Raw genomic sequence first — 23,243 nt, 5'->3', positions numbered from 1 at the left:
ACCAAAGTGCTTCGTAGGTTATCTTTAATCTCTTGATCCATTTTAAAGAAATAAATCAGAAATCAAAGAAGGCATATTATACTTGTGGATCATGAAAAAAAGGGTAACAGCAGAATTCTAATCAGCAGAAGCCATGGTCAAAAATAGGCCTTGGTCCTACATCAAAGAAATTGGTGAGTGAATGAATATTTATATGTTTTATGTTACAATAAAATGGTTAAAGTAGAAAGATATTTTTTAATGATTACCTGTTTTAGCTGATTTTTTTTTTAATTAACCAGCTATTAGTCCTGATTGCTGGAGAAGAAAGCTTCCATTTTGTATATAGTTCTTCTTTATCTTTTGTTTAAATGCAAAGTTTAAATGGCAACTCTTTCTACTTGACCAATATTAAAACTGAGGGACTCACTCAAAAGTTAGATGACACCAAATACACTCCATGTAAGTCAACTAAGTCCATGCAGATTTGACCTACCTCATGTTCCAAAAACAGAGCTTTTAGCTGTCCTTTGGACCAAAAATCCATTGCATATGCTAGCAGCTTCATGGAGACCATATTGATTCTGAGAAAGTTCCCAACAAACACAACTCTGTCAATATTCTGGGAAAGAAAATGAAAGAACAATTAAATAATGGTATAAAAATAGCATTTTGTAAAGACCTAATGTTCCATACTTCACTGTACTCCCAGGATTTTGCAGAGTCAATTTGTTTCTTAAGTGAAATTATTTCAGCATTTCCAAGATGAAGTCGAACAAACTTCATAGTGCATTCCACAAGAACAAGATGGTGAGATTCTGGTTGGGCGAGGCAAAGACTTATATTGGGCTTATTTGCAGGTGTTATGTCAGATTGACTTAGGCCTGATATGAAATTCAGCTACCAACGCACATATATAAAATTGTAACTGGAATTCAAGTTCAGCTAAATTTGCCTTTGCATTCCTTTCAATTCCTCCAAACTTCCAACAATAAAATGTTATTATAACCAACTCATAAATAGAATGGCCATGGTATGGGATATTCATCTAACAAGTTTGCTTAGTTTGCTCTATGCCAAACACCATAATACAAAAAGAAACAGTTCCCAGTCTCTATCCTTGGGATATATGGTAGACTATCCTATTTGATCAACATGTGGGTTGAAATATGATAACGAAAAATATGTCTATACCTTTCTTGATACGGATATGGATTTGCATTCTGTACACACACTTAACACTGAGCTCAGCCTGTCTACCATGCAGGGGCTGTCACCACCCACTCACTCACAGAGCCAGTTGCTATGGTCACTTATGCCAAAGGGAAGAGAGTCCTGGAAGCTGGCATTCTTTTCTGTTGAGTCTATCAAGAGTCATCAGATCTAGGAATATGGCTTCTTAACTGTCTCAAGTTTTGACAATGTAAGTTGATGAGTCCATTAAGTACTGTGAATATTTTCTACAGGTAGAGGGGTGGGAGGTGGTTTTAGTAAGTTTCCACCAGTAAGGACGGTAGCTACAAACTGCCCAGACTGAGATGTGACAAGAAACACTTGGAGTAAGTAACTCAGATTAAAGAAGGATTTAATTAAATTTAGGAGTTCTGCCTTTTCCCCTGAAACAAAGGAGACCAACGTAGGACTTGCTCAAAGCCCCAGTCCTGCATTATTCTGGTAATGAGCCAGAAGGAACAGAATGGCAATAAAAGCTGATGGACATTTCTTATTTCAAATAAATTCCAGGTGGGTCAAAGATATGACTGTGGTGGGAGGAACAAAAAGGAAAGAAAGAAAAGAAAAAAAGACTAGAGGAAACCACAGGAGAATTCTTTTTTAAAAATAACGCTGAAGTAGGGAGGATAACACTCACATGTATTATCATGTAAAAAGCATGAGGCAACATTTCCAGAAGTACATATTGAAGTATATAAGGTAGACTGATATAACCTCTGGGATTTGCTTTCGAATATGTTAGTAAAAGAGAGAGGAAGAGAAGGAGGAGGAGAGAGGAACAGAGGGAGGAGGAAGAAAATAGATGAAGCATGTGTGGCACAGTTTTGCTAACTGTTGAATCAGGTTAATGGCTATAAGGAGGCTCTTTATACTATTCTGCTCCTTTATGTATGTCAATTTTCATAATAAAAGGTTGATACACAACCAAAGCAAGACATAAAATAGTATGTAGAAGGTGAATTGTATGAGATGTGTGATTGTATCTCAATAAGATTGTTAAAAAAGCAAGAATGTGACGTAGAGTTTGCTGCCTTTGGAAGGATCTGTTTCTGCTATATTGCAGACAATACAGAATAAGAAGCCAAAAGTGAAAAACAATGGCTACCTTCAATAAGGCTAACATTGCAGGACAGGTGCACACAGTTACCCACTTCCCTCTACACCCTTCTGGTGTCTTTAGAACTCTGTATTACGTGTTTGTATTTTCTACGCAAAAATGTGAATAAAAACTTTGATGTTGAGAAGCATTTTACAGGATTCCAATAATCATAGCAAAAAAAAAAAATATCTTAGAGTCAGTAACTGTGGTGTCGCCCTATGAAATAGCTCACTCTCCACTCAGTGAGTCCAGCGCCCTCAGCAATGACGGAAGCTCGCGTTTGGGCTCTCACAGGAAACACTGCTGCCACTTCCGGGGGCGCCCGCGGGGAGCCTGCGCTGGCAGGATGTCCGCTAATGCAGCTCTTGCCCAAGGTGATTGGTGATTGAATCCTCTCACTGGCCATACTTTCAAATAGCCATTTTTGCTTTATTCCAACAATAAATGGTATTGAAGTTGAAATCAAAGATGAAAAATAAAATCCGTTGTCCTCCCCCTAAAGTGAATGTGATCATTGTGAAAAGGCCTGCTGGCGCACTCAAGGTCTGTGGAAAGCAGGGGAAAGGGTATCTACCACTCTCTGGGGTAGGGGACATTAGGGCTCATTGACCTTTGAGAGTGCACGAGGACGGCCCACAGAACACGTATCAGTCAGCCTTGTTTGGCTACTTGGAAAAACTCCCTTTAAAGGTTAATGTCAAAAAATAAATCCTCTGTTAAAATGAGTCCCGTGACCGAAGTGGACTTTGAAAGGCACATGTCTGGGATACATTCTTTGCATTTCAGCCTGGCATTTGAACTCCCATCTCACACAGGGACGTAAAAAAGTTGTGACCCTGAGGCACAGACCAGCGACATGTTCTACTCAACGCTGTAAAGGAGCATGTTTCTCTCATAACCCCAGAGCTCCAAGGCAGGACTGGCACTGCCCATCATCAAGATCGCCTCTTCCCTTGTTTAAACCCCTAACTGCTCAACTAGGAGGGGAAGGAGGGGGTTTCTGCAGTACTTGTAATGTTCTATTTCTTGATCTGAGTGGTGATTATACAGGTGTCTGTGTGAAAATCCAAGCTGTATACACACTTCGGATTTGACTGTCTTCTGTGTGTTTCTATTAAAATTATATTTTTAAAAACTCTATTACTGAGGCGACTATGATTCTTTAACCCTTCTATTACCTGTTGCATGTCCCAACCCCTTTCTTGTCTTCCTAACACAACTCAGTGAGAGCTGTTGTACTTTACATGTCTTGTGTTACAGAAAAGGGTTCTAGTTTCCCAGAGGAATTTTGCAGTGTTTCAAAACACGTTCCCAAAGCTTTGTTTGTCACCAGCTCCACCCCTTCTTGTGCTTAGGGCTCTGGCTGGCCTCAGCTGTAGCAAGCTCTCTATGCTTTGATAGCCCTGTACAATGCTGCTTGAACTCCATGCCACAAGGCAACACTGTAAAGAAGCTGAAAGCAGAGAGAATATCGATTATTGCAAGTGGAACGTTTTACCTGCAATTATTTGCAAGGATGTGCCAAGCTTTTCCTCACACTTCGGTAGGTGGGTGGTAATAATGACGGTCAGAGAGGCTATGGCCTCTCTGGGTTGTGATTTTACCTGGACTCTGTGGTTGGTTGGCTTATCCTTTATTATCCAGTGCCTACTTAAAAATAAGATGCCTATCCCTCTCCATTCCCCAAAAGACATCCCTCATGACAAAGGGCAGGTTTTCCAAGGATCTATCATTTTGTTAAGGGTCAACAGTTTTGCACTGCTAAAGATGATGTGTATGAATGACACAAGGCTTCCTCTGGATTAAGGCCTTACCTCATTCAACGCACACATCCGAGCAATGGAGCCAATGTTGTTGGTGATGGTGACCAGTGTAGCTCGGGCGAGGTCTTCCTTGCTGATGGAATCTCGCTTTTCCTTACTCATCATGTTGCCAAAGCTATGTTGGAAATATTAGTGAGAGTATTCAAAATCATCCTCAGGCAGGCCCCACGCTTCCACCAAAGTACTGTGGAAAGCTTTATGAATAACTCTGTTAAAATTTAAATGACCTGATTTGGCCACCAGGTTTTACAAGCAGACAGGATTACGATATGAATGGTTGGCTGCCCCCCCTTTTTTAATAGGGGCAAAATAGCATGGATATTAATGGGAAAAAAATTTTTTTAATACTCTCCAGATATATTGACAAGAATGGAACAGGGGAAACTGTTGCAGTTTTCCAGAACCTTCTTTCAAAGCTGCCCTATTTTAAGCACAAGCATCAAGGGCTAAACATGTCAATGCTTCGTAAAGGGTGGGAGATCAAGTCTGAGCTCCAATAACTACAGATACTTGCACCAGGCTGGTGGGTTGACATTTTAAAAGTAACTAAGTGAATGGCCAGGGTGGAGAGGTTGCCTTGTTTACACACTACTACTCCTAGCTACTTTGTCTCTACCTTGATGCTACAGCGGATCCTTGAAGGCCAAATCGTTCATAGTCTCCTCCGTAAATGTCCTTCACCAGCTTATCAACATTGGTGCTGTCGCCTTTAGCTGCCATTTCCAGAGCTTCTTCAAAGGTCTCACAACCAGTCAGCAAGCAACATAGGCCTAGGAATGTTCCACCTCCAAGACTGAAGGAACAATAAGGTTTATTTTTAAATTTTACTTTATAATATGCCCGTCCAAGTCCCCAACTACATCAAGATCACTAATAGGGGTTAATACAAAACAGGAGAAGAAAAACAAAGGGGCACTTGAATTAAAGTGTAGGGTGCAACACAGTCTTAGGGTAGATTGGATTTTTTAAAAAAGGGCAGAGGCTAAAAAGAAACATCAGGGAAAACTTGCCCCTGAATTTAAGAACAAAAGAAGAGAAAGACTCTCACTGATTTCCGTTGTGAGACCTTCAGCTAGCTGCTAACCTAAATACCTCATTCAGTCCTCTCACCAATAAAATGGGGCCGAATCAGGGTCTCTCTTATTTGGGTGGTCTGAAAGCAGCAAATTACCAGAGAAATGACTGCTATGAAAAAAAAAAATGTAGCCGAATACAAATACTTGGAAGAAGAAACCATATGTACATGTAGTTCACAATGCAGCAAGACTGATCTAGGGCTGCCAGGAACGGCCCGCCCAGACACCATATCATTTACCTCGACCTCGATCTTCTAGCAGACATAATCTCATTGAACCTTCTCAGAAATTTCTAAAAAGAACCCACTGATTGCTTACACACTGGATTTTTTTTCTCGTAGACTATGGAAAAGGTTATTAATATTTTACTTACTACCCAATAGTCAAAAATAGTAACAAAGGTCATAAAGCGGTTTCAATGCTCAACTATGTTTTAAAAGCTTTCATTTGCTTTGGGGAAAATTCCTCTCCTTTTAAACAAAATTAGAAACTAATTATGGTAGTTGAGAATGAATTTAGTTGTGTATGAATATCACAGTTACGTGACAGGAAGGAAAGGAGACTGAGAGTAAAGCCATCACCAGTGACCTCCTGACAGCACGGATGTGGGCGTGGGCTTTACTCTCTTTACCACGAGCAGATGCAGATGAACATATGGGAGGAGTCAACTGCTCGCATCAATTTGTTCTCAAGCTCCAAGGGTTGTTAGCCCCTGGTTTTCTATTCTGAGAGAAAATCCAAGTCGAGATTGAGGTTATTTGGAATTTAAATTTGAAGAAAGAAGCTTTAGGGGAAATTAGATTTACTGTCAATAACTTAACAAGAAGGTGCCAGACTGTAGACAGGCACACAGTTCTTTCAATTACATCTAAAGTGAAACTGTACGTAATATTTCTTAAGTATTGATTGTCACAAAAATACAGACGTGATGGAAAGGATAACTCCTTGTGGAAAATTCCCTAGCGAGGCACCACCGGTGGCAGCTACCCAAACCCAAGGTGCGGAACCAGGAGATCGAGAGCGCCACGGACATCACCACCTGGACAGCTCAGTCATGGTAGAGATTTTGAATTTCCTCTAGGAAAGCTTATCTTTATTTACATTTAACATGGCGTGTCATGCACGTTGTTGGGTTCGGTCTGCCCTACAAAGCTCATGTATTTTAAGGGGAACAATTTTTGGCTTGCGTGCCCCCGGGATTTGTCTTTGTATATTTTTAAGTCTTTTCTCACACTTCTAGCTGCTTTCATCCACGCTAATGAGGTCTCTTTGAACATCAGGTATTCGTATTCATCAAGGCATTCGATAGCCTACTCCAAGCATAGGCAACAGGAGACATTGGCTGACTTAGAAAGAAGGCCATTCATCAGCTGATGTGTCGGTATGAGTGAGAACGAAGTGCTTTGTGTGTCGGGAAGATGACCGGGGACTACAGACAACGCATCGGGGCTGCGTGGGGAAGGCGAGCATGCATTTGTACAGCCAGCGCACTGCAGGCAGGAGGCAAGAATGCACAGTCGCAGAAGAGCACTTTATTCATATCCTCAACCTGCTGACCGCTAGTTAATCCATGGGGTGCCCCTGCTCACAATCAGATACATCTGTCTGTGGAGCAGACACAGGAAGACCCGCAGCAGATCAGGGACTAAAACATCTGGCTAGAGACAGCTGTTGAATAGCATCATTATTTTTTGAAAAAACCAACAACCTTGTAGCGAGGGACTTTAGGGGAAAGTAGAAGAGACCTTCAATGACCAAGTGCTTGTGCTCTTAAAATAGATTCCAAAACAATGAGATGAGCTGTATTACTCCTTTCACCGAAGGAAATCCTTTACATTCCTCTTTTAATCATCTGCATATTGCAACCATGTCGGTTGCAAAGTCCTCTTTTTCCTTTGGCTTCTACAATAAGATTGGAGTAGCGTCAATAGAAAAAAAAAAAAAGCGTTCCTCCCTAAACTAAGATGCAATAAAATCACACATAACACGAAACAAAGCACTTAAAATCGTATGTTTAAAAGAAAACTGATCTCCTGTAATGATGTGGCTTCCTAAAAATAAAAATGTCCCAGGAGAAACTAGGGTATAGCCTAATAACAAAAACCCCAGAGTTACACCTATCAGCTCACAGTAACAGTAGCAAACGTACAGCTGAAGCCATTTGCTTACATCAGTGATTCCCAGAGTGTGTTCTGCACACTCATGTTCGCTGCTCACTGTCATAGTTTATATCAATGGTTTTGTAACTTAGATCCAAAGAAGCCTTTCGCAGAACAGCTCCGGTTGGACCAGGAGGAGCTGCAGCCCACAGAGTTGACGATTCCTTCCCTTCCCCTGCCTCTCCATTAACCTTCGGTCTGCTGTAGCACATTTCCAAAACTACTGGTTGAAGAGCACTCGCAGGGGAGGTTGGACATCCAGACAGGATTTGTTGAGGATTGCAAAACACTGGTCATTAATGGACATTTACCAATAACTGGAATTTATGAGCACGATTACACATGTAATAGAAGCCAAAGACCACAATGAGCTCATAAGCTGCTGTTGAAGAAGATGATCCAGATTGCTGGAACTTCCAAGTTTGAGAAAATAGAACTGTGATCGTGATTGATGAGTTCGCTAAGTGTTAATCAACGCTTCGATAAATACCTCCAATTGAGGACAGTGTTTAGCTTGTTGTTACCTTGGGACTCGCTCTATCAATTCAATGACTCCTTCTGGGAGGAAGTCTGTAGTTTCTTCAAAATTGTACTTTTGTGAGGAGATCGTCCACTAAGGTAAAACCAGCTCGGCTGAAACATTTCATTTGCTTTGATGCTCCTGACAGTCCTCATAAAGCCATGGGTCAGTTGTGACTCTTCTGTAAGCAAGGAAGCTTAGTTTCTGTGTGCTCAGTGAGAAAAGGTATGCCTAGGGGCAATTAACATCCTATATTCTGAACACAGGCAGGATTCAGTGAGAATGTGTGCGCGTGCACGCACATATGTGTGCACACACGCTGGGGTTTCTCATCAGCAGTACTCTATTGACTTTTGAAGGTCAGTACTTTTTTTGTTGTTGGGGGGCTGCCCTGTGCATCGTAGGGTACTTCACCATACCCCTGGCCTCTAGCCACTAGATGCCAATCGCATCCCACCTCCAATTGTGAGGGCCGAAAAAACATCTCCAGACATGGCCAAAATTCCCTGGGGGGCTCAATCTTCCCTTTCCCAGTGGTGAGTCACTGACTGATGTAGACCTGTCACAGGTCATGGATAGAGGGGAGACAAACAGTGCGCTCCTCCTAATGGAGGAGCAGTGCTGCAGAATTTCAGCGCTGGAAATGCCCAAAGAACCTAAGGAACAACTCTCTTCATGGCACAAACAAGGCCACTGAGGCCCAGAGAAGTTACATGATATCTTCATCTTTTAAAAACAATGGTGTTGATATCATGTCCAAAAGCACACGGCCACATGTTCCTTAAGTTATTCCTCCAAAAATGGGTTCTGTGGTCTCATAAGCGGGAGAAACACCTCATACCAAATCCTTCACTTGGAAGTGAGAAAAAGTCCTGAAATTATGTTTACACTAGGATTTCTCAACGATTTCTGACCCTGGATTCTTTCCCCAAGGCCAAATGGCTATAACAGGAAGCCGAGCACATCTGCCCTTGGGGCACGTGTGCACCGAACAACAAGGTACGCTGCCCGGCTGCGCTTGCAGGCTGTCTTCCTGTCTAGGGTTCTCCAAAACTCCTCGTGAGGTGTGCCAACTAGTCCAGCGTTCAGGTGGAACAGCTAACTGAGGGTAAAAAACATTTTTTGGTAAACCCTGTCTGGTTTCCTGGTTGGAATGATGGATTACGTCAAGCAATTCATCTTGTGCCAGGCACCAAGGAAATTCCAAAAGGTTTCCTTCGAAGCCCTCTCTGACCATCCCAAGCATCCCTTCTTCTGGATTCTATTTAATTCCTGTCCCCGCCATTCATCTGGCACTTACCATGTACTGCCTTTTGCTGTTGTGTGTGTGATCCTTCTTCCCTCAATCTGACCAGTTTCCAGCAGGCTAAGGACTAGGTTTTATGACCCTTCACATAAATTACCCTCTTACTATTTTAACATATCATGCAATAAATCTTTTTTGATTGGCTGAGAAGGGTAAGATCTTTCTTTGAAAAATGTGTTCGATACAAATCATCTTTGTATAAACTGGTCTTCAAGGAAGAGGCCTGGGTTTAGGAACAGAAAGGTTCTCCTAGTAGAAACTGTGTTTACCTGGTCCCTGTAACTCTTTTATAGTTGTCCTTGGAGTACACTGCTAGAATGCTGACCCCTGAGCCCATGTTCACCAGCAACATAGGGTATGGGTTATCAAGGCAGTACGGCTTTTTTTGACACAATTCAGGATTTGTGGGATTTTCAAAATAGTAACATTCCGGCTTGCCGTTGAAGCCAATGGAGTCAACGTAAAGCAGGCCCTGAATCAGACAGTCCAGTTCATCCAGTTTATGGAGCTGCAGGTCAGCAATCTGAAAGAGAACAAAACCTCGTGAGAGAGGCTATGAGCACCTCAGGAGAAGCCCCAGGGGCTTTTAGCTGGACTGAACACATGTCATTAACTGTAAAAGCATGGAACATCTTTAAAAACTCCAAGTTGTGAAATCCTGTGGATCGTTAGTCGCTTTGCCAGAAAAGCAGCCTTTGCCAGACCTCTTCTCTGCCCACAGTGGGAACCAAAGTACAGGAAGTTGCCTGGTTGCTGGAAAAGTACCCATGAGCATGTGTAATGGGTTGACTTGGTGGCCCTTGAGAAGCAGGTGCAGGTCCTCATTTTTTAGGACCCGTGAATGTTACCTGATTTGGAAAAAGGGTCTTTGCAGATGTGATTAAGTTAAAGATCCTGAGATGAAGAGAACATCCTGGATTATCTGCATGGACCCTATATCCACTGACAAGCTTCCTTATGAGACACATGGGAAAGATCTGATGGACAGAGGAGAAAGCCCCGTGAAGACGAAGGCAGAGACTGGAGTACTCTACCACAGGCCAACAAATGCCCAGAGCCACCAGAAGCTGCAAGAGACAAATGGAAGCTGCCCGAGAGCCTCAGAAGGAGGAGTGGTCCTGCCAACACCTTGATTTTTGTCACCTCCAAACTGTGACCGAACACATTTCTGTTGTGGTGGTAATTTGTTAGGGTAGCCACAGGAAACCAATACAGTATATCACGAAGACCAGGGTCTCCCGCAGGGGGAGGAGAGTGAGAATGTTCTGAAAGCAAGAAGAACCCCACACTTGCCCACATACGAGGTCCTGAGCAAGGCATGGTGAGCAATCACCTTTGAGCCCACAAAACCCAATTCTCCTCTTCCCAGGCCTGGGCTTTGCAGTGAGATAGACCTGGCTTTGAATTCTAGCTCTAGCACTTAACTGAGGGATGTGGGGCAGGTTATTTAACTTGAGAAGCCTCAGTTGCCTCTCTGTAAAATAGGGATATTATTCACTGTACAGTGTTGTTGTAAAGATTTCATGATAATAATATGTGGACAAAGGGCTCAAAAAAATGTTGGTTCTTTCATGAATAGCGGGGGTGGTCCCAAAGTGTCCTTTCATGCTCCTATGAGACAAAAACTTCCATTCTCCCAGGTATGGGGGGAAAAAGTAAATGGGGATGAGTTGGCTGTGGGGCAGCCTTAGGGGAAGTGGCCACTTCACATCCTTAAAAGTTTAATTCATGGTCCCCCAAAGTAGTATTATTTGATGGTCCAGATGATCATTTCTCATGAACAACAACGACGACAACAACAAAATAATAAACCTAATAATCACCAACATGATACCGACCCAACGAAGGAAGATAATTTGTAAGATCTAACTTAAATTTTTAAAGAAATATCTTTAAGAAAGTAATAGCTAGTATTTATTATTTATTACACACCAAGAACTAGATCGTTTAATTCTCACAAAATCCTCTAAGTAGATGTTTTATCCTTGCTTTATGGTCAAGGCTTGCAGAGCTTAAATAACTTCCCCTAAGTGATACAACTAGCAAAAAAACCCCAGGGACTCACTGTTCTTCTCTTGTTTTCATAATGCATACTGCTTCTGGGATCTGGAAACAACCTAAACAGGTTATATACTTAGATATTTTACCAAAAAGGCATCATCTTCATTACAAAAGTTAAGACCTGGAAGAACACTCTTGACTTCGTATCACTCATCTGAATTTCCCATTCAACGAACTCCACTAAATACATACCTATAGAGCAGAATCAGTTTGAATAGGTTACCAGCAAGGTGGTACAAGTTTTCTTGATACAAAGAAACAATCATCCTGGGTTTTTTGTTTTTGGTTTTTTGTTTTTAATATAAAGATCTAATTGGCTCTATTCAATGACTCATGAATTGGACAGCATACCACCTAGCAAGTAGAAAGGGGGTCCCCAGAAGCCATCATCCTAAAAGACACTAGCTGATAAAGTAAATCTATCTCATAAATGATTCCAAGCATTTCATTTTTTACTGAGTGAAAAGTCTGGGTGAGATGCAAGTAACTACACGTGTTTTAAGGGGGTACTGTAGGTCTAGAACAACCTGGAGATCTGAAAGACGGTAGTGAGACACAGCAGTGTAAATGCTGTCTTTGTCCTCTCCATTCCACAGCCCCATTAGCCTCTTCCACTTAACAGCACTAATCACATTCCGCCTGGTTTTCTGGTTCATCAGGTGCCCCTGAGCACCATGCTCAAAGGCCTGTCCCATAATAATGGCTTAATAAACATTTGTTAAGTGGGACAGGGAAAGTTACCACTTCTTGGGTCAAACCAAACTGAAAGGTAGCAATTTCACCAGCCCGTTGTGGGACTATAGGTTAACCTGCTTAAAAATTGATCAGAGGCCCATCAACAATATTGACAGCCCATGCCCACAGCCAACATCACAAACACAGACAGAGACGCATCGTATTCACATGGACATCCTGAACCGATGCTGTGGAAAAAGAAAACCTATCGAGGCAAATAAACTAAGCACACACACAACTTTGATCTGAAAGGAAACACTGTTATCTCATCTTTCTCATCACATTCAGTTTCAAATAAAGTGCCAAGCGCAAACAAACATCTCTGCTATACGTTTTACTGAAGGATAGATATTTCTGAAGCCTGGGTCATGCATTCCCAAACTAGGCAACAGAAACATTTGTCACTTTCACTGAGCCCTACAGAGAGCTCCCTTAAAAGTCTTCACCGTCCAGAGAAAAGTCCAGGCTCCCAAGTGTAAGCAGTGAGTCAAATCATAACTTGGACATTCACACAGGCAATCTGAAATTCCGAACACGACAGGAATTACTTCTCACACTCTGGAGTTTGTAAATACAACTGAACGGGCTCTGTGGAACATTCGGCATGTTCAGATCCTAGCTGTGGAGAAACACTCTTTCTCTGGGCTTAGTTTTCTTTCTATCAGGGGTACCAAATGCAAATGCCTACAGGAGAGAGTAAGAAAACATAAGAGAGTGAAGCCCTGGGCTAGATGCAAAGTAACAGAACACACACAGAGGACAATACATATATATTTACAATTCACCTGCAGCCCATTGTTGCCATGTCATAATGGGGCTCAGTGCAATTAATTAGCTGACAGCTATTTAATGGTTTTTTTTTTTTGTAAATATTGCAGGCCAACCATACATATCTGTAGGCTGATGCTGACTTCCATCCTATTAATTTTATATATATTCTAATGCTGATCTCTATGATGGGTCCTAAATGATGACAGATCTGAAATATCAGATGTAGCTAACATGCAGATGAAGTTATAGCTCATGTGAACATAACCTTGTAACCAAGGTGTGCTGGTGAATGTTTAACAACCAGCTCTCTGGGAGCAAAAGCCCTGGTTTATAGCATTTACCAATTTCTGCGGTATAATCGCCTCCACGACGGCTAATTTCAAGCTACCAACATGATGCCACTAAACACAGAGCTGGGAAGACGTGCAGAGAGACTGGCTCTCTTAAGCCAGTAGGAACTGGCCCCAGCACCCCACTGCTTGTAAGTCTCCTTAGCACTTTCAGAAAATATGGGTTCTGCCAATTCCTAAATCATTAAGCTTAAACCACTTCCCAAATATAAAAGCAACAAACCTCAGCTTGTCCTAAGATTCAAACAAACTGTGTAAATAATGGAAGCTAATAAAAAAAACTATATGGATCTCATCTGTAGGACTTCAGCCAAGGGAGCTATTATTATTACAACCCATTTTGCGGATGAAATATATCACCAGGGGTCAGTGTGTTAAGTGACCTATTCCGGATCCCAAGGCTAGCAAATAGGGAAAGAAGGACAGTAGAAAAAACTTTCAAATTACAACCATGATGAACTAACATGGTTGTGCCTAGTACTAAAGTTACTCAAGCAAGTGTGTGGGTGCAACGGGATTCTCCAATTACAGGAGCCATCAGAATCACTCAGAGGGTTTGCTGAAACACAGATGGCTGGGCTCCACTCGCAGACTGCCTGACTGCATTTCTAACAGTATCCCAGGTTACGTTGATGCTGCTGGTCCTCGGACCACACAGTAGTAGGCGCTGAAGAACTGGGATGAGTCCATGACCCCAGTACAGTCAGAAGAGGCATTGGATAAAGTCACATACTGTCCCTAATAGAACCCGCCCTAGCTAACTCACAGGGCCACCTTCAAGAATCAAATGAGACGCCTGTGTGGAAATGTTTTGGATCCTGTAAAGAACTATACATATGGGTTCTAATTATGTGAGAAGTAAAATAATTTGGGTTTTCTTATCTCAAGCTGAAATGTGCTAGTCTGCTAGTCAAAACACTATTTCCACACTGAAGACTCAAATCTGTAGAGGAAATTCAGGGATTCTGGTATGCTAATATTAGAAAAAAAAATATGGATCCCAAACACAAGGCATGCTCAGGAGACAACTGTAAAAGCTTGTCTGTGTCTGCTTCAGCTCAGTCTGTCAAAAATAACTAAATAAAGAGTTAAATAGATAAATCTGGTAAAAAACCATCCCAAGAGATTCCATAGTTACTCCTATGGGGGTATTCTATGGACCTGCCCCAAACCAGTTATATTACTCCCTGAAATTGAGAAATAAGTCATCAAATTATATTTCAGAAATTTGAAGAAAATACACATCTGTATGATACCTTACACTTCCCAAGGTGGTTTTGAGGACACTGACTCCATAAATCATACTGGAAATGGCAGAAAAGGTTATCTTACTAAACTGAGAATAATTTGCATATAAAATAGTCCACTCTGAATTACAAATTTCACTCAGGGCTCTTTTCTCTTCCCAAAGGAGACCTAGGAGACCTGAGAGAGATGAATTTCAAACATATTCTGTGAGTGAGAAATATGACAAAACTTCCAAGATGGCTTCTTCCTCCCGCATCCAAATGATAAAGAGGCCATAGCCCAGTGGTCATACGTCAAGCCAAACCCAAGTGGAGAATGGTGCTGTCTACCAAAACTCATGCTGTTGTAATGCCACAAATCAGTCCCTGGGTTCCTAATAGGAACCAAGCTAATAAATGATCTTGAATGGTCCACTTAGATTTAGAATTTCCCATTCCACAACAGTCTCTCACCTCCTGATAATTTTTCCACTATTCTTAACTTTTTTCGATTGTTTCCTTAGAGATTTCTGGCTTAAGAAAGGCCAATTCTTAAGTTCTCACACCTTGAGAAAAATATAATAAAGCCACCAAAAATCCTTTTCTGTTCCCTAAATCTCATGTCAACCAAATAAGATTATTGTTACATCCTGTTTGTTAGAGGATAGGTCTTTTTTGAAAAGTAACTGAAAGAGTCACTTCTAACTTCTAATTAAAGTTAGTCTTAGCCTGAACAAAACTCACAAGGAAAAGTACCTATTGTAATGAAGAGCTAGGTAGACAAAAAGGATGAATTTTTCCTATACATTCTCTTATGTTAGAACACTTCGCATTTTAAAGAATATTCTTGTTGAAGTTAGGAAGTGTAGTTGTGGATGAAAATACTAGATTTGGTACATAAAATATTCTGGTGGGTACTTCAAAACAAAACTCACAGAACAGAGACAGGGGATAGACAAGTCTTCCCCTTGAGGATCACTTTCTTCAATGGTGGGATTCCTCATTGGCTTATCACTTTCTTAGACCATTTGTAGTTAGATTAAGTTTTTCTTTTGTGTCCATTTTGGTGTATCATTAATTCAGAAGGCTAATTTTTGCCAGCCAGAAGTTTATTTGTGACAGTGATCCCAAATGTTAAAAGAATCAGAGAGGAAACAAGGAAGGAAGAAAGGAAAGAAAGGAAAGAAAGGAAAGAAAGGAAAGAAAGAAAGAAAGAAAGAAAGAAAGAAAGAAAGAAAGAGACAGGGAGGGAGGGAAAGAAAAAGGAAACAAGAAATGCAGCTCTGTTCAGTTGAAGTCTTCTACACAGGGGTCTAACTCAATGCCTGTCTCGTAAGCTCTTTCTTGTACATTCCAAATTGGATGAAGACTAGTTGACATTATCTGAGAATTAAATATATTCACTATAAATGAAAAGGATGTAGTCATTAGATGTAACAATTATGAACTACTCAGGGTCTGCTAAATGTCTTTTAGTTAGCTCTATTTATTTAGGTTTTTAAAAACACACTTCTGCAAAGCTGTATTATACCAAAAACAGTGATTTTATACAATAACAATGACAGGACTTTATTATATATAGAGAGAGAGAGAGAAAGAGAGGGAAAAAAAAATATATATGCAATGCTTTATTTTGTCAGATTGCTTAATACATACGGTAGTAAATATTGATCATCTCCAACCAGGTTTCAGTGTTCTATTCTGGAAAGGGGAAGAGGGAAGAGCTTAGATTGAGCACATCTAAGGGTTTTAGCATTTACTGTTCCTATGCCTAAAATACCCTTCCTGGGATACTGGCCTGCTTTGCTTCATTACTTCTGGTTCCTGCTCCAATGTTACCTCATCACCTAAAACTCTCCCAACTCCCCCAACCCCCCTTTGCCTTGCTTTTCCCCTCCCCCTTCCAGAACATATTTACACACACACACACACACACACACACACACACACACACACACACACACAGGATATAGTGGTATATTCTGTACTTCGATATTCAGTTGCTTATTTAATTACTGACCGACTCCCCACACTAGAATATAAGCTCCTGGAGGGCAGGGGTTTTGTTTTGTTCCTAACAGTACCTGGCGCACAGAAGGAGCACAATAAATACTTGCTGGGTGAGTGAATGAAGGCCTAGGCAAGAGGGTGAGAAGACCTGTCCATCCTCACACACTTTGGAAGGATAAGGGCACATCACTTCGCGCACTGACAGACCAGCTATGGGAAGAGATCAATTCTGTCCTCACTTTGGCTAAGCCTGAGCGTGGACACAGAAGGCAGCCCTTTTCCTTTCTTTTACGGATGTATGCCCCTAGCTGGCCAGGCTCTTTGGCAAATATTCCAGACTTGCTCCCTGCTCCAGTCTATTCATTAGGCTCCAGCAGCCTGCCTGAAGAAGTAGAGGCTTCTTTATCTTGGTTATTATAAAATATGACCTTTCTCAGTTCGGAACTTTGAGAAACACACTTGCTCATAGCCAACATATATTGAGTAACTTCTTCCCAGAATGTACATTACCCCGAGGAGGAAAAGAGGGATGTTGCATAAACGCCCAGGTCACCTGGATTCTTCAGGCTCCCTAGTGGAGATGTCCAGACAGGGTGACCTGGAGAGTCCTCAGCACTAGGGCTGGGTCAGCATATTCTTCTGAGTCAGAATTGAGCTGACACCCCAGCTCTTACTAGGAGGCACTACTAGAGCCCCTTAATCCTCCTTAGCTTTAGTTTCTTTGTCCATGTAGCACAAGAATGCTGTACTGCCTGGTCTCCAAAGGTGACTTCAGGTTCAATGTTCTAGAACTCCTCCCTCCTCTCTCCACTCTACTGCCTCCTTTTTGCAAATGATAATACTGAGGGCTCCAGTATTCTCACTCAAAGTCATCCAGCTAGGTCAAGGCAGAGATAACGCTAGAATTCAGGTTCAATGCTTTTCCAACTATGAACTCAAATTTAATTTTCATGCCTCTGGATCTCAGGCTTTTCAGTTTCAAAACTCTTTGATCATTGAGTCCCTTTGGTGGGAAAAAAGATGCCATGGATCATTCAGGTGAAAGGCAGCATCAAATTCCACAGACAGGTCGGGGAAAGGGGACCCAGAAGAAAAAGCCAAAACCTGTGGTCATCAGTCTCCCACAGGACACTGTGCTAGGACTCCATTGCCAGCTGTCCTGGAGACTACTTACTACACTCCATGGGATAAATGATGTTACTTTTGATGATACAAATAAAATTTGTATGTATAGCTTTATTAAATGCCATGAATAAGGTATTGATTCATTAATTTATTCATTAATGATAGACTTTACAGCAAGACTGGATATGCCAGTTCCATCGCAGAATGTAGTAATCTGCACCCCAGGCTTTGAAAAAGTGTATTTTACAACTTATCTCACTGTATTTTCGACTTTCTGGCAAGCCCAGTCACTTCTGTTGAACCTAACTAACTTCTTCTCTCTTCTCATTTTCTACATCCTTTATTGCACTTTATTCTCATTGTATTCCCTGTGAGTTGAGGCTGGACAGTACAGAGATTATCTTGACGGTAGAGATGGGGAAATTGGAACACACAGCTGTTAGAAGATTGCTAAATAAAAAGAAACAGGAGATATCTTATTCATCTGTGTCCTCCATTTAGCCAGAATTGTCAGGTGTACGTGAGCAATGTAGGCTGGTATGGCCCGCCACGTAGGAGACCGCATTATTCTTACCACATAAAACCATACTCCTGAAACCTTACTCACTAGTAAAGGAAGTCACCTATGAATGACACCAAATGTTTCCTTTTTGTTTCCAACAAAACTTCTGAAGGACATTTGTAAAACAAAAAAGACACTTACAGCAAACAATAGGGAGACAGCAGTCACCATTTTTCACAGGATTTATAGAAAGCCTCTCTGGCAGGGCCTCAGTCTCTACAGCTATAAAACCGGAATGATGATTATGCTTTCCACCACATGGTAATAAGAGTCTGTGGAAAACGTTACAACACTCCGAAAGGGATTGATATCATCTTAACTTTAGCATATCGTGCAGCGGTAACTGTAACAAAAGAGATGACGATAGCTAATATTTATGAGCATTTATTAAGTGCCAGGGACGTATTTTCTCCTTCGATCCTGTGTGGAACAACCCTAGGAGGTACAAACTATCCAGACACGGGAGGGAACTGAGGCACAGAGCGGTGCCGTGACCCCATCTGGAGTCCCAAGGCTAGCAGTCTAGCTCTTCCACACGAGAAAGCCATGATTAGGGACACAGGAGGGGCTTTTCTTTCCTTCTCTGAGAGGTAGTTTTGTTGTGGAACAAGCACAGAGCCGACATACCATTCTGAAGTCCTTTTCGAACTTGAACGCCCCGCCTCCAGTGGCGCAGAGCGTGGTGTGAAGGCTGGAGAAGTTCTTCTCGCTGCCCATCTGGATGAACGTGTGCATGGCACAGCTGGGGAAGCGGATGAAGTGCAGGTTCCCTTTGCGCCCACACATGGTCAGATTTTTCAGTTCCAGGTGGACGTCTCGGATCCCGGTTTTCCCGTAGGCGGTGTTGGAAGTCAAATATTTCCTGATGCTCTTCAGGTTCTCCACCTCCTCTTGTTCCTCTTCGGCTGTAATATCCTTTGGTTCAAAGTAGACCAATTTAACCAGTGTTCCACCGATATCCATGCCGAACCAGGGGAATGCTGGAGGACAGAAAGATAGTACTGTTGAGTTCTATGCATTTAAAGAGATGCTCAATTTCCGAATATCTGGTAATGAAATGCAGTGGTGTCACATCTGTATGTGCATTTACCATCTGGTGCCTCTAATTTCTTTTTTTTTTTTTTCTTTTTTTTTTTTTTAAAGATTTTATTTATTTATTTGACAGAGATAGAGACAGCCAGAGAGAGAGGGAACACAAGCAGGGGGAGTGGGAGAGGAAGAAGCAGGCTCATAGTGGAGGAGCCTGACGTGGGGCTCGATCCCGTAACGCCGGGATCACGCCCTGAGCCGAAGGCAGACGCCTAACCGCTGTGCCACCCAGGCGCCCCTGGTGCCTCTAATTTCAACGCTATGTGCCTAAAAGAAGAGACAGGCGAGGAGAAATGCACCATTTAAACGGTGCCTGTGATTCTGCCCATACTCTTCTGAGAGTCTGCCTCAGGACTGAGCCTGAGAAGAGAAACATGGACTTTGCAGTCCCTTAGGCCCGTCTCGATTCCCAGGGCTTCTTAGACCTCGAGTATCCTCCCAAGCTGAGTACAATTCCAACTCTTAAAGATCTATTTCTACATACGCCATGGCTCCCACATGCTGATGATTTTATCAGAATCTTGGCCAAGGAAACAGCGATCTGTTCCAATGCCAGAGAAAAACTGGCTATGCCAGGTGGACCACGAGGCGTGCCGGTCTCTAACCCACATGGTGCACTCCCAGGGCACTTCTCAATGACAACTGTTACAGCATTCAATTTTCACCTCCACACGCTGACACTGTAAGGCATGAGCCCGCCGCTTTAATCTACAGAGTAGGCAGGAAGGAGAAAGTGAGCGGGTTATGCGAGACGATGACCCTACGGGGCGTAACTCTAAAGAGAACAGCTCCTGTCATAGCTCATTTCTTTCTCCATGAAGCGGACACTCTCTTCGCCTCATAATGGCCTGTTAAGGAGTCCTCAAGCCAGCTGTGGGCTAGAATCACCTTCAGCATCCCGATTCTCACCTCCTCTCCCACAGGTTCTGATTTAATTCCGGGCTGCAACCTGGGCATGAGTGTTTTCTGACAGTTCCCTAGTGGTTGCAGTCTGCAGGCTTGGGAACTGCAGAAGAACCATGGCCTCTGGCAGGCAAGCCCGGCAGGAAGCTTAGCTCCCAAGCAGGTGTGCAGCGTGAAGGCGTGCGCTCAGGGGACGACGCTGGTGCCTGCGTGTGTGTCCCTGCGTGTGTGCGTGTGTATGCTCAAGATGTTTATCTACAACAACATAAATCTCCATCATAATCATTTTTCTTGTTATTAACAGAACAGGCTGAGCTCCCCGAACGGGCCGACTTCATTTAGCGGTGACCTAGAAAGTTAATGCTGTGCGGTCAGATGCTCTGCGATGAGCACAGAGCAAACCCGAATGAGACCGCGAAATCTGGGATCTCCCTTTTCACTTCCCTCAGCAGACTCCATGGGCTCAATTGGAAACTGTAATATTGAAGCTGAGTTTAAAGATACAGGGAGCTCAAATGACTTCTTTCAAGAAGTTTATTTTATTCAGCCCTGGAGAACATCCATACGAGCCCTAGTCAAGTTGTGCATTGTCTCACCCAGATTACATTGCCAGGAACACCAGGGAGACCTCCAGAAGTTCTTTTTTTTCTGGGCTGCCCTCCTATTCTGCCCTCTCCATTGGTAAGTTGGGGAAGGTGGGGGGGGGGAGAGGCACATAGCAGGAAGCCATCCCTGCATATGCAATGTTTCCCTCCCGTGCTTCACTACTGTCATTTCAGCTGTAATCCAAGCCAGCTGCTCCACCCTTGGAAGCAGTAACTCTTAACAAGTATAGAAAAATAAAACCCCAAACTCCCCAAAACATTAAGAGCAGCAGATTCCACTGACAAGTCCAAGGTAACAAATGTCCTATTATAATTGTGGAAGTTTGTAAAGCAAATCCCACACAGCCTAGTGGAGGTTGGGAAGCTTGCTTGTCCTAGCAGGAAATAATAGAAAACTGGAACAGTTCACCCCTACTAGTCAATTCAACTCACAGATGACATTTCTTGGTCCCTTCTCTAAAACTCACAGTCAGCATGGCCCACAGTGTAGGTAATGGGTCGAACCTCATATCAGGATTCACAACTGCTTCCCATAAACAGCAATCAGTAACCAGCTCACTGTCACTCCCTCTACCTCTCTGGATCTCAATTCCCTTATCTGTGAAAGGAATGGATTGGAGTAGAATGGTCTGCAGTTCTCTCCCTACCATAAACTTCCTACGGATTCTTTCAGAAGTATAAAAAAAAATCACAACCACCCCCAACCATGTAGGCTGACCAGAGCCCTAATTTTCATCTCCACTGAAATACTTTATGGCGTGTCAAAAGGTGCCTGGGCTTTGCGATCAGTGTTGCGGTTATAATCCATTCTTATTATAGTAGGAAAGACACCTACTACTAGACAGGATGGGGGAAGGGTGTTCTGGAACATTGCTAGGCTAATCATTTGGAAGAACTCTAGCAACACCTATTAAAATCAAAAGTACACATACATTTTTAACTCAGCTAATCCCTCTGCTGGGCCATATTTAAAAAGCACCAGTATTTGAGTATAGGTATAAGAAATGTTCATTGCGGGGTGCCTGGGTGGTGCAGTCGTTAAGCATCTGCCTTCGGCTCAGGGCATGATCCCAGCGTTCTGGGATTGAGCCCCACATTAGGCTCCTCCACTAGGAGCCTGCTTCTTCCTCTCCCACTCCCCCTGCTTGTGTTCCCTCTCTCGCTGGCTGTCTCTGTCAAATAAATAAAATAAAATCTTAAAAAAAAAAAAAAAAAGAAATGTTCATTGCATACGACCCAGCAATTGCCCTACTAGGTATTTATCCAAAGGATACAAACACAGTGATTCAAATGAGCACATGCGCCCCAATGTTTATAGCAGCAATTCATAACAGCCAAAATCAACAGATGAATGGATAAAGAAGATGTGGTATATATATAATGGAATAGTACTCAGCCATCAGAAAGAATGAAATCTTGTCATTTGCAACGATATGAATGGAGCTAGAGGGTATTACACTAAGGGAAATAAGTCGGTCAGAGAAAGACAAACACCATGATTTCACTCATATGTGGAACTTAAGAAACAAAACGGATGAACGTAGAGGAAGGGAAGGAAAAACAAAATAAGAAAAAAAAAAGAGAGGGAGGCAAACCACAAGAGACTCTTAACTATAGGGAACAAACTGAGGGTTGCTGGAAGGGAAGTGGGTGGAGGGATGGGGTAACTGGGTGACGAGCATTAAAGGAGGGCACTTGATGTAATGAGCACTGGGTGTTCTATGCAACTGATGAATCACTAAACTCTACCCCCGGAACTAATAATACACTATATGTTAACTAAATTGAATTTAAATAAAAAGGGGAGAAAAAGAATGTTCATTGCAGCACCCTTTACAGTGGCCAAATTAAAAAAAACAAAAATGGGGGCACCTGGCTGGCTTAGTCAGAAGAGCATGTGACTCTTGATTCATGAGTTCCAGCCCTGCCCTGGGTGTAGAGATTACTTAAATGAATAAAAACTCAAAAAAAAAAAAAAACCCACAAAAACAAAAACCTGAGAACAAAGTGCATGCCCTATAACAGGAAAACTGTTCAACAAAGTTTATTATTTCCAAGCCATGGAATATTGGGCAGCTCTTGAAAAGAATGAATGAGATCTGTACCAGTTGCCTGATATCCCTAAGCTTCTGTTAATGAGAAAAGCATTAGATGCCTAGAAGAGCAAATAATTTATTTACCCTATTTGGTTTGGGGAAAAAAAAAAAAGGAGGGAAGGAAGGCAGGAAAGAAGGAAAGCAGGTGGAAGGGAGACCCCTATGTTTATGATTACATGAGCCTGCTGAAAGATAGAGAAGGCTATCCCTCCAGGCTGTTAATATCTTTAGGAGGTGGCAGGATGGGCAGGCTGTATGGGTGGAGGCTAGAGATTAGGGGAGGGGATGAAGAAAATTCTACACTCAGATCGTTCAGTACATGCAGAAGTAAAAAACAAAGAAAGAAAGAAAGAAAGAAAGAAAGAAAGAAAGAAAGAAAGAAAGAAAGAAAGAAAGAGAAAGAGAAAGAAAGAAAGAAAGAAAGAAAGAAAGAAAGAAAGAAAGAAAGAAAGAAAGAAAGAAAGAACTCAGTGATAATGGAAAACAGGAGACATCCCAGCACAGAAAGAACAGAA

The 23,243-nt window shown here is 42.2% G+C and overlaps 1 protein-coding gene across 3 annotated transcripts in view; it reads right to left on the bottom strand.

Moving 5' to 3' along the window:
- PANK1 (pantothenate kinase 1) overlaps positions 1-23,243 on the bottom strand; it is a 101,481-nt gene that overhangs the window by 4,147 nt on the left and 74,091 nt on the right. For all 3 annotated transcript variants that reach the window (XM_045810072.2, XM_045810074.2, XM_045810070.2), the window contains 5 exons: positions 18,663-19,015; positions 9,465-9,718; positions 4,751-4,927; positions 4,126-4,249; positions 476-601 (listed from right to left, as the gene is read on the bottom strand). In XM_045810072.2, coding sequence (XP_045666028.1) covers positions 476-601; positions 4,126-4,249; positions 4,751-4,927; positions 9,465-9,718; positions 18,663-18,998 — 1,017 coding nt within the window. In that variant the 5' untranslated portion in view covers positions 18,999-19,015. The remainder of the gene's footprint in view (positions 1-475; positions 602-4,125; positions 4,250-4,750; positions 4,928-9,464; positions 9,719-18,662; positions 19,016-23,243) is intronic.

Source organism: Ursus americanus, chromosome 6 (genome assembly GCF_024610735.1).
Source record: "Ursus americanus isolate L20-20 chromosome 6, mUrsAme1.1.p, whole genome shotgun sequence".
Taxonomy (NCBI): Eukaryota; Metazoa; Chordata; class Mammalia; order Carnivora; family Ursidae; genus Ursus; species Ursus americanus.
The sequence above is the reverse complement of the archived record's forward strand: the minus strand, read 5'-3'. Positions and strand labels throughout refer to the sequence as shown.